The sequence below is a fragment of the Alligator sinensis genome, unplaced genomic scaffold, assembly GCF_000455745.1.
Source record: "Alligator sinensis unplaced genomic scaffold, ASM45574v1 scaffold225_1, whole genome shotgun sequence".
Classification (NCBI taxonomy): domain Eukaryota; kingdom Metazoa; phylum Chordata; order Crocodylia; family Alligatoridae; genus Alligator; species Alligator sinensis.
In genome coordinates this window covers 1,942,843-1,958,609 of record NW_005842180.1, presented here as the reverse complement: position 1 = coordinate 1,958,609, position 15,767 = coordinate 1,942,843, and the positions used below count along the sequence as shown (strand labels likewise).

General features: G+C 40.8%; 1 protein-coding gene across 6 annotated transcripts in view; it reads right to left on the bottom strand.

Moving 5' to 3' along the window:
* The window catches only part of KCNN2 (potassium calcium-activated channel subfamily N member 2), an 89,826-nt gene that overhangs the window by 12,808 nt on the left and 61,251 nt on the right, over positions 1–15,767 (bottom strand). For all 6 annotated transcript variants that reach the window (XM_025207064.1, XM_025207065.1, XM_025207067.1 and 3 more), the window contains one exon: positions 939–1,049. In XM_025207064.1, coding sequence (XP_025062849.1) covers positions 939–1,049 — 111 coding nt within the window. The remainder of the gene's footprint in view (positions 1–938; positions 1,050–15,767) is intronic.

Sequence of the window (15,767 nt, the reverse complement as noted above, 5' to 3'; positions counted from 1 at the left end):
GGGGGGGGGTGATTAGTAACTGTTCAGAATGACCCTAAGGTTTCAGAATAAAAGCCAAGGAAAAAAACTCTTCAGTCTTGAATACCATTCACATTTACCTAAAACTGATAGTTATAAACATTTATTACAATTTTTTAGAATTTAATTCAATTGTTTTGCATTAGCATTTAACTAGTTGGTTTTTTTGTAATTAGCATAAGTATCTAACCTACTGAAGGTTAAAGCATCTCTCTTCACTGTTCAAGAAATTAATACTTAAACTATTTGACTGTTATTTGATAATATTTGACCATTATTTAAAAATATTTGACCAGGCAATTAATGAAGTATTTTTTGACCAGTCAAATACCCAGTCCTAACCGGACTACAACCTTATTGTAAATGGCTGATTGAACAAACCATGGAAATGAAGCAACAGCAAAGACTTAACTCACATGGTATTGTGAGCAATTTTAAACCTATTCTTTAAGATACCTTTGTTTGTAAGAAAGCATCTCACTTTCATAAAGAACAGTCTTTGTATGCCTGACTTTCAGGAGTTCAAGCTATCACTTATTACATCTAAGAGATACAAGAATTATACATATACTGGAATTTCTTCTCTCAGATACGGTGTAAAACTGGCTTCAGTTTAACATATCAAACTTCTGTTTTAAAACAATATTATGTTCCTTGCTGTTTCTTTGAGTTATCTTCCTGCTATGTTCTAGCTTCTACAAATCTACTGCCATATGGCAAAATCCTCGAAAAGGCTGAGAACCTGCAACTCCCATTAATTATGAAAGAAGTTCAGGATGTCCAATACCCCTCAGCATCTTGCAGGATTATGCCTATTAATAAATACAATGTCTACTTATGTTTTAAATGCACCACAGAAATACAATGAACATAACATTCCTTTTCAGTTGTGAATATAAAGATCTGCAGTTATGACTTACTCTCTTAGTTAGCTGGGTATCCATCATGAAATTATGCACATGTTTTTCAGCTTTGGTAAGTTCTAACTTCCTTGCAACCACAGCTACCACCAGTGCAGTGCACCCAGCACCCTGAAAACAATAAAACAAACCCCCAAGGAATTACTACTGTGTTTTTCAAAAGCATGTTTTTTTACGAAGTTCCTCCTTCAGCTGGAGAAATATGACAGGCATCAGATGATTCACCATTCTTGATACATGCAATGAATACACTATAGCTATTTTAGTCCAGTGTTATATAAAGAGTAGGTTACTGTAGACTGGGAAACTGACAAAGCTTCATCAACTCCTTATTGAAGAGCATTGCTTTAAAGGCAGGTGTTTTTCTCCAAGGGTTGAAAAAGAGAATGTGGCCTCTAGAACAAATTTCTAATATCTGAAAAAGGGCAGATAAAAGCAAGTTTTAAATTTCAGAAAATATCTGTAAATGAACCCGAAGGCCGCATGCATAGCCCTTGTCCGCAACTGTCTGCAATTGCTAAAAAGGAAGTAAGATTGGATTAGTATTTAGCACAGTAAAATTAGAGAGCTATCTTAGGATTTCTTTAATGTCTAAAGATAAAGTTACCTAAAACCTAATTTTTAGTCACTTACTAAACATGCCTCATGTTCCCTTCTGATGTAGAAAAGTGATTTTTTCATACACATTACATTTACCACAGAAACAGCCTTGTCACTTGGATTGAAAAAGTAGTGAGGTTCTGTTTTGTACCTGGTATACAATCATTTACAACTTAATTTATATAAAGTCAACCACAGCCCGAGTCAAGCAGATGATTCCATGGAAGTCTTTGTCATTTTTTCAGCAGAGAAACCCAGAAAGTAGTTTATGTCAAGGTTAAGTTGAAGGAAAATAAACCAACTAACAGGAAGATAGAACATAAAGTATTTCCTGACTGCTACTTACTCCAACACTGAACCCAATGTGAGCTCTGATGTAATACACCTGCCAACATCTATTGACCAAAAAAAAAAGAAATAAAAAAAGAGAGAAAATGGACTCAATAGAATTAGATTTTGTCTAGCCAGGGGATTTGCTCAGAGTCCAGCTGTCAGGAAAACAACTTGTAGCAGTTAAAGTCTGTTTTTGCATTTGGGAGACTATAATGGTTTCAACCTCAAGTCTCACCTCCACTTTTTCCCTTCCTATTTTTTTTTCCAACTTCCCCTTACTTCCCTCCTCCCGACCCCCCTCAAAACCATCAATTGTGTTACCCTCAACAAATACAGAGATTTCCTCACTGAATTCTCCCTGGCTATGAAATGTAAAGAGTTTTCTACAATTCATTCATTTTCCTGACACTACAGACCCCACAATAGCTCCTTCATTCACAAAGATTCCTAATGACTTAATTTGCTTTTTTCTCTCATGGCTAAGTACAGACAGTCAAAAAGCCCGAGGTTGAATCTATTCAGTCTTTGTAAATTAGTCTAAACTGCAGAGATTAAACTGAGAAACAACTGGATACACATTTACTTCTGATTCAGGGAATGCAGCCACATGCTTGCAGTGGCTCAGGCCAGAAGCCAAGGGATGCTAGAGCATGCCTCTCTGGCATGTAGCCAGCATGGGCTGTGTATTTGGTTCCTTGTCCTGCTGCCCCCAAGGATTAAGGATTTGCAGTCCACAATCACAGCAGCAGGACTCTCCAGGGTTGCTCATCACTTCCTCTTCCTGTTTCCAGGCACCTCTGGGATTTGTAGTCTACAGCTGCAGCCAGCAGTAAGTTTCAGTAAGTTTAGCAGCAGGGCAGCTCTGTACTCTGGAGAAGGTGGATTTAACCCCTCTCCCTAGCCCCAGACCGGGTTAGATTGGGGGAGCAGGCAGCACAGCCCAGCCCAGCCCAGGGCTGGAAAGCATGCTGGGAGACTGTGATTTAATCTGAACAAGGAAGGGGTTTGGGACAGAAGTTTCATAACTGGTTTGACCCAAATCAGTTAAATCTGATACCAAATTCAAACAGATTCATCTTAAACCAGTTTCAGCCATTTTGAAATGGTTTATGTGCACTGAGCTTCTGTTCTGTTACAGGTTTAAACCAGTTTCTGATTATTTAAACTGGTTTATATGTAACTTTTGTCCCTAGCCCATATCTCAAGACATACTCAATGAATTCCAGATCAATTACATTTGTCTCCAATCCTCACCTCCAACAGACTCCACCAAGGAATCTGCTCCCCTTCAAACATGTGCAAAAACTTGTCTATTGTGGTTTTCTGGCTTATGCAAACTTCCATTACAATTGAGCTGCTTACCCCAAATAAAAAGCTTTTCCTAGATATGGTTGTTTCTGCCATCTGTCCTCTTTTTTTCACCTTCTGATGCTTCTTCAGCTATCTTGCTCCTTCATTCCCATACTAGCACCAAGGGCACCTCAGGGAGAGGGAAACTAGAATTTTCCACTCCTTTCCCTGAATCCCAGCTTTTGGGCAGTGGTAAGTACAGCACAGTCTCTGGACAGCTGGACTAAAGACTGCAGGAGCATTCTATAGGCTGAGAAGGGAAGAAGCACATGAAGAGCTCTGATTGCTTCCCCCTTCCTATGAAGAAGGAAAGACCAGGACAGCCAGCTAACTGCGTGTTTCCTTATAGAGAGATCAATTTCTTTCTAGAACTACAGGAGGGTTTGAAAGCTAACCTATGAGGAAAACCTACTGAGCAGCTTTGTAAATCAAGTACCATTCTCTTTACACCAACTTTTGACCTAGGGATATAATTAAAACAAAAAGTTGTGCCTGCTTACACCAAGGCTGAACTAGGTCCCCAAAGTGCGGTTAGCTTTTTAGGTGCCACACTGTGATACATGCCATGACTTTGTCATTTATACACTACTGTACATATTTCATGATCAGGCTATACCCCACGTGTAACCTATAGTATTTTCGCCTTCATACCTGAATCTGAAAAAAAAAAGTTACACAAAGGGGAGAAGAGTGGAATTGCACAGGGAGTTGGGCAAATTCTGGACAAGACCTTTCACCAGCAGCAAAAGTCTCCAGTCTGTGAGGATCATCATCACGTGCTTCTAAAAATGTAGCTTTGAAATTAAGTTTGTACCTGTTTTCTATTCTAGAGGGAAAAAATGTGCATTAAGAGGGGCTATAAAGATGATTATTAGGAAAATAGTACCAGTGGAGTCTGTAACTCAACTCAGAAACACCATTACTTGTTAGCAATAATGCATCGAAAGCAGTGATCACCAGTGTTTCCTAAAGCAGTTTCCAAATACTAATTAAGCCTCCAAATATACTTCTGAAGCTGTAATTGATGTAGAAAGATTAATTCACCTGCCTCTGGTGGAGTGTCATGAAGCAGCTGTTCAACAATATATTACAACAGTCTAGAATGAGAGGTGAAAAGGAATACTATATCCTTGAATACTGTCATTCAAAGAATACTATATCCCTTGAAATTTCAAGGGAATTGAGCTAAGCGTAATCGAATGACCCTAGATGAAATTATTTCAAGACTCTGATATAAATTCTAATTCTTATTTAAAGTATCATGGCAGTTTTCAATGAACAACATTGGTTAAAGATGAACAATTCATCTTAGATTTCCTATGAAAGACAATGCTTGTTCCAGTTCAGTATGCAGAGAAAATTACTTGCAGTGAACAATGTTATGTTCTGTATCACCATAACTGATGCCTACAGCACTGACGTGCATGTTTGGTAGGCTCATAACCAGCCACTCATTCAGACTGATCCTGCTGAGCTGATGCAAGTGAAAATGAACTCTGGATTTTATGTTTAATCAAAAGAAGAAAGGTGAAGTGTCGACTGTACACTTATTCTTCATATTACCATGAAAGACAACACACAAGGTTCATTATTTTAATAAGTGTTTATAGAGATAATGCATTCAATACTTGGTTTCAAGTTTCTCAAATAATACCCTGTGGGTGCATCTACATAAGATACTCAACTGCACAGCAAACTAATTTTCTACGCAGTAAAGCATCACTGTCTTCATGTGCAAGGCAATTAGTGTACAGCAGACTAATTTATGTGCTGCTGAATAGTCCTGCAGGATACAAGTGGTATCCGGTATTACTGTGCTTAAAAAAACGTGTAGTTGGTCATATTAGGATTGGTTTACTTTGGCTCAACTTGAGTCAGAGTATATTCAATTGCATTAATTGCATGTGTAGACGTCCCCTGGATTATTATACTAATGTTAGTGTGTACTTATAGAGCCCCCATCTGAGGCTCTTAACATAATATTACAGAAATATTAAAGTAAGAAGTTTCCCCATTTCACAGTTCAGGAAACTGAGGTATAGACAGATAATCAGACCTGCAATACTAAATGATGGTATAGCACTGTCCATATCTATGATTATCTTTCTGAGCATCCTTTTTCATGTAATAGATCAATAAGCTAAATACACATTCAGAATCACATTCAGTATTCTTTTCATATCAACACTGTGCAAGGCTGATACTATTCTTTGTGTTAGCATAACACCCTTTATATGAGCTCTATATATTCCAGCAAGTCTCTTTTTAAGACGATAGTGTAAAAATGTTGAAAAAACTTGCCTGTATGACTGTACTTTGAAATGTCACTGTTATGCTTTTTATGTAGGATTAAAGAAAATGATAAACTACATCTCTGCTTCAAGCTCCTGATCTCCCTTTAGGGGAATCCTATTTCACCAAAACAAAGCAAACAGGGGTAAATGCACAAAGCTTTTGGCACATCAAGGAGGTACAGTACTCTGTTTGGCTCTACCCAGATCAGACTACCTTTACACTATATTTTCTGTTGGTAAAAAGCAAGTTTTTAATAGTACATCCTTCATAAACCAAACTGAAGGGACAAATACAGAAAAAAAATCAGTACATACTGCTTACTGTAGTTAAACCCTCACTTAGATATATTCTTCAGCCAAATGCTTGACTTCCTATGTCAGGACTGTTGGAAAGGAATCTGCCAAGCACATTTTCATTTTTATGAGAGTTAGAAAGCAGAAAAGCTTGATAGTTACACTGTAAAAACTAGGTAGAAGGACTGACTTTGATCACTTTTAAGCCACCTCCTAAAGGGAAGAAAGTATCTTATATCACAATAAACACATTCGTTCTACATTAATTAATTGTGCTAGAGTTTCAAGCCAGCCTAAAATGTTATGGTCACAATTTAAGTTTGGAAAGCTCTTCCTTTGTCCAAGCAAATACACACCAGAATTCAATGCTATGCAGAGTTACTCAAGCGTGCTCTCAACAAGCTCGTTCAGGGACCAGAAACAGGGTAGTATAAACTGTGTTGATGCATTGCTCTTTCTGGGCTCATTTACCTTGCTGAGAAGGGGATAAATTAGCATGGATGGATACTGACTAACACAAACCCCTCTGTGGTGAGGAAAGCACAGGGCAAAAAGCTGCACAGTGGAGGCAAATACCATGAAGGGGTTGGGTGACACGGTGCAGCTCTGTGCCATCGATCCCCTGTGCTGGATTGGACTTCTGTGGGTTAGATTTCTTTGTGAGCTGGATCCAATCTGTGTGCCTTTAGTTACTGACCCCTGGTCTATGTTTCAGGGGTATACTTGATAGCCATGTTGGTCTGAAACAAAAAGACATACAAAAAACTAGAACTCTTGGTTCCAAAATGATACCTTTTATTAGACCAACTGGAAAATGGCAAGAAAATTGTCCTTTTCTGCAAGCTTTCAGGATCAAAGTCCCTTCATCAGGCTCTGGGAAAAGTGTAGATGGTACAAGATGGTAAAAAGTCCCCATAGGTAGGAAATAAACTTCATTTTTGCACAGAGGGAGCTGAAGATGGAAGTCTGTCCTTCTGGGTCCATGAGAGTGTCTTTGTGAGCTGTGCTGAGTAGCTCTTTGATGTGTTGATCAGGTACCAAGAGTTCTAGTTTTTTGTATGTCTTTTTGTATCAGACCAACACGGCTACCAAGTACACCCCTGAGACATGGAAGATGCCAAATTTTAGCCGATTTTGGATTTTAAACTTCAATGCAGAACAACAAGGAAGTTTTTTTTGCCTCCCTGCCTGCCATCTGACACCTTCAGGGAAGGAATTCTACCTGATCAACACCCGTGATCGTCACTTCACAAATCCCAAATGGGCTTTCACCCAACAAAGATACTCCTCCAGAGTAGATAGATCATACTTTTGAAAAAGCCACCTGGATATCACATGAAGAATTGCTGCACTACAAAAAGAAAATCCCCACAAATCACACACCATTGGTTATGATGTACCATCCTTCCCTGGAACATATGGAAAATACTCAAACAGTTGCAACCCATACAGGAAGATGACCCAATTCTCAAAGACATCTTTCTAGAACCACTCATCCTAACTTTTAAACAAGTACCAAACTTTGCCAACCTCATCCCCAGAAGCAAACCTCCTATGGCCCAAAGCACACCAAATGGATCTACACCATGCCAGGACAAAAAATGTAAACCCTGCCAACACATCTCCACCACTCCCACAATAACTACACCCCCCAACAGAACCATCACTATTCCTGGATATTACATCTGATATTACATCTCTAGAAATGTTATATATCTCATCCAGTGCACTAACTGCTCTGTTGGAAAATATGTAGGAGAAAACAAATGACTGCATACCAGAATGAATTTGCACCGAAAATCTATCAAAGACAAAAATACCACATTACCTGTGGGTGCCCACTTCTCACAAGATAACCATTCTCTCTCCAGTCTCTCAGTTCTAATCCTCAAAGGGAATTTACAAGACACCTTTTGTATATGAGCCTATGAACTTCACTTCATAAATCTACTAGATACAAAAAAATCATGGACTAAATATAGACATTGGATTTATGACATATTATAATCCTTCCTGCCATCTGATAACCCCAGGTAAACTGTCTAAATTTTGCCAGCTACATTCTATCACCAGTTCTACATTCCTACTTCTGCCCCCTCACTTGTCTCTCACCTACCATCTCTCTGGCAGGGCACCTTTGGTGCCTGCCACTTTAAGGTTTGAGAACAGGTAGCAGGGCAGCCTGCAGGTGTGGGCTAACCCTAATGAGGCAGTCACATGACTGCTGGAGAGCCCTGGGTTAGGAGGACAGGGCTGAGCTCCCTATATTTTAGATTCAGGCTCTCAGAACTGAGGCAGCAGTCTGCTGCTGGCAGCCAGAAAGATGCCACCTGACTGAGCTGCTGCTTGGGACATCTTGGAGATAAGGGGATGGAAGGAGGCTTCTGGTCCTGGGTACGACTTGAAACTGAAACCTGCTGGGGAGGGATGGCTTGGTGGGGCTGCCCATGGTGGGGCAGTTCCCCAGAAGTGCCAGGCCAGTTGCTTCCTCAGTGAGAGGTGGGTAGGGGCACCTTATAACCCCAGCCCCCGCTACTCAGTGGGTAATTAGGAGTGAGAACAGATGGGGGCAGGTAGGCATGCCTAGAGAGAGGCACCTGAGCCCCACAGGGGTGTAAGACCCCAGAGGTCCCAGAGAGGGGGGAAGAGGAAAGGAGTGGCACCAGTGAATGGGACAGAAGTTGTATGTGGCCAGCCCGTAGTACGGTGTAAGGAGTTGCCTGAAGGACTGGGGGTTGGTGGGTACAGAGTAGGGTTGTATGGGGCAACCTGAAGGGCTGTACTGGGGGTGTGCCGTGTAGGGTTGAATGGGCGGTCTGAAGGGTAGCACAGGGGCCAACCCCCATGTAAGTGAAAACAGGAGCAAGTTGCCTAGTGCTGGGCTAAAGGCTGAACTCTGCCCAAGGCAGGGCATAAGGTCAATGCCTTGCAGAATAGGGAAGCTCAAGCAACCTGAAGGTGCTGTCCATGCACGAACCAGCATGAGAAGAGGTAAGCTTGATGGCCCAAGGTGTCGCTCAAGAGAAGCAGGGCAGGTTGAGAGTGGCCCAGTGAGAAGCAGTATGCAAGAGGCCCAGTGAGAGGGGGTGGAGTGCATGAGCAGAATGGGAGAGGTGCAGCCAAGGGCAGAGCTAGCCTGGGCCCAGGCTGGAGTTATGATCTACTTATGATGCAATCCACAAGGCATGGAGCACTGTGTACGGTGGTACGGAGCCACGTACAATGCCCCCTGGCACTGAGGCATTAAAATGGGCAGCCTCACGCATTTTTACACCAGGTATCAAACAGCTAGTTGTGGCAGGTGAGATTGGGTGGGCTGCCTCTCATAGACAGGTGGGTGGGTCGATGTTGAGATCCGGCCTTAACTTGGCCCCCTGTCACACACACATTCCCTCGGATCCTCACTGTCACTTTTGCATTTTCACAGACCTGCATTTTTCATATTGGCTTCTATTCTACCCAGGAGAGCACACAAACACCAACAGACTCTCCTTATACCTGAAGAAGGGTGTTTGTGCCCAAAAGCTTGCAAAGAACAATCTTTCTAACTATTTAGTCAGTCTAATAAAAGATATCACATCTACCCAAAGAACCTTGTCTGCCTGTGCCCTTAGACCAACTTGGTTACAACCAACAACCCCATAGAACAGTTAAGATATTTAATAACAAGGACCATTCTATGCATCTTCATTCTACACATTGACTTCCCTATCAGAGCAAACATGGATGAGTTTCTATACTTTGTTCAAATGTTTGTTGTGCCTCTGTAAACAATTCCTAGGGATTCTACTTGGTGACAAGAATCTAAAGTCCACTGTTAGAAGATAAATGTGTGGAAGTATTCAACTGAGTATTTAAATACTGAGAGTGTGATTCTCCCAGTTGCACCGACACCAGTCTAATCTTTAATCACTCTCCTAAATCAAACTGAATTACAAGAGTGGAAAACTCAGACCCAACTCTCTGCTAGAAGTAGTTTTCTGACATTGTTCTGGAATTCTTCTGTAGGCCAACAGTATTCCAAGCCAGCAAGGAGAGAAGTGAAATTGCTTTTACTTTTCACATCGTTATTACTATTACTATTATTATGGTAACTAAAGAACAGAAACTTACTGAACTTATACACTTAGCCAGATTTTCTCCCTAGGATCTTCCCCTAAGAGCAAAATAAAAAGTTGTTCTTGTGTCACTGTTGATTTTGACCTGACTCTGTCAACCAGATAACATCTACATTTTGAAGATTTTTTTCTGCAAAACAAATTTAACATAGCCTTTTCTATCCATCCACACATGTAAAACTTTCATCTGAGCTTGTATAATCTTTCTTGATTATTGCAACATTCTTTTTCTCTGGCCTTGACAAATGCAGTCTTGCCCCACTCGCATCCATTCAGAATGGTACTGCAAAGATAACTTTCTTAGATCATCATGTTAACCACGTCATCTCTCTCTATCAAACATAAGCTACTTGTCTTCACTTTCAAAGCCCTTCACAATCTGTTCCAGCTTGCTTATCATTTCTCATTCATGGCAGAGATGACAACTCCCACCTACAGTTGTTCCATGATACCAGACTCCATTGCCAATTACTAAATTTTCAGTTACCTTCATGCATTCTTGCATGCTCCTCTCTCACATGTTGACAGCTAGTCTTTGTCAACATCAGGTATGCTTACTATGCAGACTGCATCATAGCACAGAGATACTGCACTGAATTCCAAGTTGCTACTGCTGAACTACTTAAGCTGACTAGTTTAAAGCTAGCCCGGGTATCTCAACACTGTATTGGAGCCTGCAGTATAGACATATCCTATATGACCACAACAGTCAAGGCAGCAACTTCCGAAGGGCAAGGTAAATACCTGCCAAAGTGATTGGAAACTACAACAGAGGTAGCTAGAGAAAGACCTCAATATTTGTTTCAAGATTTCCTCAAGTCCAGAGGTATTCAGATATAAGGTTTCATCTTAGATCTAACACAGAGATATCCAGAAGTAGAACAGTGGTGTTATTTTAGATCCAACACAGAGAAATCCAGAAGTAGAAAGGTTTTAATCTGGACATTTACAAAATTAAGAGTGTTTGTATTTGGGGGTTGTAGTTTGGGTTCAGTGCTTCAGTGACAGCCAAAGTGTAGTGCTGGCAACTCGCAGGGTGCAGACAGAAGTTACATTTTTTGCATGATCAGTCCTCTGAAAATGTTCTGCAGACATGCTGTGACACGTGCATGGCTGCAGAGCACTTTAAAAGTGGCCAATCACATCAAAAATTAACTCTCCTCAAATGAGGTACCAGAGGAAGGCACTCTATTTTAGACCTTGTTATTCCCAAGGGTTAATTTTTCATATTATTAGGACTAGGCTGATATAGCCCAGCCCCACCCCTGGGCCTGTCAGCGGGAAGGAAGGTGGGGATGGGGGCACTCCTTGACTGGCTGCTCACCTGAAGGCAGGCTCAATCGTCCCCCAGGCAAGCACCTTGTAAGTTCGGAAGCAGGGCACTCTAATTCACTCTAACTCGTGGTGCTTTATGTAAAATGCCATGAGTTAGAGTGGGGGCCTACATGTCTGTCAGTGCCCACAAGTAAAGGCTTAATAAAAATCTAAAGATGATAAAATGTGTTGCCTGAGAGAGCAGCAGTGAAGACTGTCCAGTAAGAGGTTTAAAATCCTGGACTAAGTGAACTCTTACAGTATTTCCTTTTGGTTCTGCTTTGAGGTACCAGAACTGCATTTTACATGGTGTTGTGAATTGGGCATTGCTGAATCTAGTCCTACTACCTATAAATTATATTTAGCCTTCAGGGTGCTATGGTTTGGGAAAAGAAGCAATGTCTTGTATTAGTGGACTGGCTGGAAGTCTCTTAGTGGCTTTGGTTTAGTTCAGGGGTGGGCAATTATTTTGGGCAGAGGGCCGCTTACTGAGTTTTGGCAAGCCATCGAGGGCCGCATGACAGGCAGCCAGGTGCAGATGAGTATTAATTTTATAAATTTTTTAGGGGCTCCGTGGGCTGGATAGAATGGCCTGGCGGGCCACATTTTGCCCATGGGCCGCATTTTGCCTACCTCTGATTTAGTTGGACTGGAAGTAAATGGTGTTCTTTAATGCTATAGTTGTCATAAAAATGTCCCGCTATACTTGCCTGTAGCTGAGAGAAGGCAGTTGCCAATTTTCTTGCTCATTTCCCCTGGGGTCCACTGAGGGAGAGAGAAGGTCCGCTTTGCAGACATATGGCTCTGGTGGGAAATTTAGCTCTGCACCAGAAAAGGCACAACATTCCTCCTGCTGCTCTGCATAAAATGAAAAGCCTGTAAGAATTTAAACAGATACTCTGTTCATTAGGCTGTCTAGATGGGGGCCTTATTGGACCAGCCAGGAAACAAAAAAATGGTCTTGCTTGAAGTAAACCACTTCTCCAAACAAGCCATATAAAAATGGCGAAAGAGAAATCCATCCACGAGACAAATATAATATTAAGAAAATGGTGTTATGACTATGGCTATGGACAGACATTCAAAAAGCCCAAGGTGGAATCGATCTAAGTTATGTGGTTTTCTGTAAGTGGCGCAGTTTAGATTGGTAGTGAACAGAACACACATTCACCCTCTGGTGGGAGAGGCAAATCTTAGAACCAGTTCCGCCATTTTTAAACCAGTCTATGTGTACCAAACTTCTGTTCTATTATGGGTATAGACCAATTTTGTGTGCCAAACTTCTCTTCTGTTATGGGTATAGACCGGTTTCCAGTCACTTATACTGGTAAAAGTGTAATGTCTGTAACTGGCATATGTGACCAAATTCTTAAACCTAAGCTTTTGTATTTGCCGATTTCTATTGGGAGAGAAGTGTAACCCACCAGTGCTGAAACAAAGCAGGGAACGTAATAGCATGATTACTATATACTCCCATCCAAAAATTAGAGAATATATTAAAAAAATGTTTTGCAGACCATTGTACTTCAGTGTGTTCAATACTTCTTTCTTGGCTAGCATTTGACTCCATAGGAGTCTTTTTCTGTCTACATCAGAACTGAATATGATTCTATGTATTTCTGCCTCTTCTACTCATTGCATTACACACTCGCAACTTATTTTATGCCAGCCTCTCTGTTGATTTTTTTTTTTTTAACGTTAATTAAAAACTTTGGCACACTTCAAGGGAGGTGCCTATACAACTGGTATAAACCCAGTTTTTTTAAATGGATGCAAGAGAGAGACCGGGAAAGAGAGAGGTCACATGCACTTTCTGAAGGTATAAACTTTTGCTACAGAATTTCTACTGGGTTGGGAATGGATCTGTGTTTCATGAGATGCATACTAGGGAATTTGCAGACGTTAAGTGTTAGTGACTAAAAGATACACTAATATAGTGCACTCCCTTGGCTAGCTCTAGTGGTGAGGCTCCCATAGAACATCTTTTGGAAATCAAAGCAGAAAAGTGCACTTGAAGGAAAACTGCCTGCCCTCCCTAAAGAGCAATTTTTTTTTCCTGCTGGACTGAAGAGGTGTATTCCGACTTTTTTTTCCCCAACCTATTAAAATGGAGGGGAAATATTCAGATAGTTTATTAATCCAGGGCAGTGGCTCCTCTTATAAATAATAACTGTACAAACACCTGGGACAGCCAACAATAGGACTCAGTAAGTCTAGTTTAAATACAGAAGTTTCAATAGAAGCAGAAGTGGATACATATGACACATACGAGTAGATTATAAAGCATTTCAGGTTGTCCGTTACTGGGTAATAAAAGGTGTACGAAGTAAGTTTTCTTCAAAACAAAAAGCAAACCTTTTCTTGTTTTTAATCTCAACTTTAGTCAGTGCATCTATACATGCTGACACATTTGTGTGACTGCTGTTCATTCTGATCACAAACTGAATGCCTTTTAACTTGCTGAAATCTAATTCTGCTCCTGATTGAAAGCAGGCAGGAAATGGTTTTCATGTCTTGTAAAAATTTGAGATTTCAATCATTTGAGATTTCAATCATTTCCCTTTTCTGCATTAGGATGAAATGTTGGGTTTTTGTTTTGTTGTTGTGTTAACCAATTGCATGAGGGGCAGGAGGAGAAGTGAGATACTTTTCTGCTCTAGAATAGCCAAGAGCCTGATGGTTAGGACACTCACTCAAGATGTGAAAGTTAGAGGTCTGAGTCTTTACCTTGCTTTGTACAAAGAATTGAGTATTCTCCCTTTCTCTTGCTTTAACAAGACATTTCATTCTGGACCCGGGAAGCCTTTCTTGATGAAAGTTTGGTCAGAACAAGCATATTGCATAGAAAGTTTAGATTCTGATGGATAAGCATTTTCCAACCTTTTTTTTTTTTTTTTTTGGTCCAGAAATTCTTAACCAGTTCTCCTAATAGTTGCAGCTGGTGAGACAAGCATTATTACCTTCCTTCCCTGCTTTCAGCTTCTACTTAATATTCTCCAAATGCGCCATATATTAAGTTAGAAGAAATACATCATAGAAGAAAATACAAATTATTTACAACTTTGAGGTCATTTGATGTTTATTATTAAATTCTTAGAATCTAGCTTGTTAAATTCCTAGCACAACCATCTTAGCAGTGGATATAAAGTGCCATTAATATGCATGAAAGCCCTTTCTTACATTTTCTCTTAATTCTCGCAAAAATAAAACTGAGCCTGCTTCAGGTATGTGCAATTAGCATTAACAGCTTCATCATAAAAAAAAAGTGTTTACATCTTCACTCCTATGACCTCCTATACATACCATCACACATAATTTAAAAATAATAAAAAGATACTGTAGTGTAAAGGTGCTGAAGGGTTTCTTCAGAACATGCAAGCTCTGTAAGGGTGTTTGCAGTCTTGGGACAAGGATCTGCAGCAGGCTGCGCACACAGAATGCATGCAGCTGTAACTCCAGGGTGGGAAGCCTGCGAAAAAAACAGGGGAGACTAGCTGGGACGAGGGTAGCTGAAGCTGTGCTGAGAAGGGCTGCTTCTGAGGGGGCTGCTACCAGGACAATTGCTTCTGAGAGGACGACAGGCAGAAGAATTGTGACTGAGCGAGCTGCTACTGAGGGCAGAGGAGCCACCAGCTAATAAATACCCAAGATTGCCTGGTATCCTTTAGTAAAGGAGCAAGGGTTCTGCAAACGGTTTCCCTACCCACTTTTAAGATGCCTGGGTGCAGGGAGTCACTGGGAGGGAATCAGGGACAGGAGTTGCTAGAGGAGGTTTTCTGGGACAGCTAGAGAAAGCAGCAGGGAATCGTGGGCTGTTTGGGAGCTCCAGCAGAGAACTCAGTGAAGTACAGCTGAGAAGTTATTTTAGTGTGTGGTCTGGTGCGGGAAGGATCATGGGAGAGCACTCCAATGAGTGGTGCTCCCAGCCTGTAGACAGAGTGGGAGTAGACCGAAACCTACTGGCACCCCAGGATCCCAAAAATTTGGACGTGGCTGTGGGTAGCGCTGCCACCAGGGTTGCAGTAGCTTTCCAGTAACAGTTCAGAATACCTTGGGTAAACCTATAATTGACAATGCCATCTATTTTCATCTTGTCGATATTAAAGAAAATTGACTCTTTTCTCAGTTTAATCGTAAATTTCCACCCAGAAAACTGGGTATGAGTCTTAATCGTGCATTGTCTGCTACTTGAACATGACTCACAGCACTACATTTTTGTTCTCAGAAGTGACAAAATTAAACTGTTTAAAGATGAATTTTTCTAATGTTCTGATGATAAAACATTTTATATATGAAGATTAGGGTAATTCATATATTTACAGCACATTACGTTTGGGAAGTTTTATGGTATAAGCTCCACAGTCCACAGCAATCTGATGTTTATATTCTTGTGTTGGATTCTTCAAAAAATCCCTGTACCATTGCCAACACTATAGCTGGATTCTGCCTCTCTCTTTCCTTCACTCTCCATTGCTATCATATTATTACGTTACAAGCTACATGAACAGGACAGCACCAATCCGATT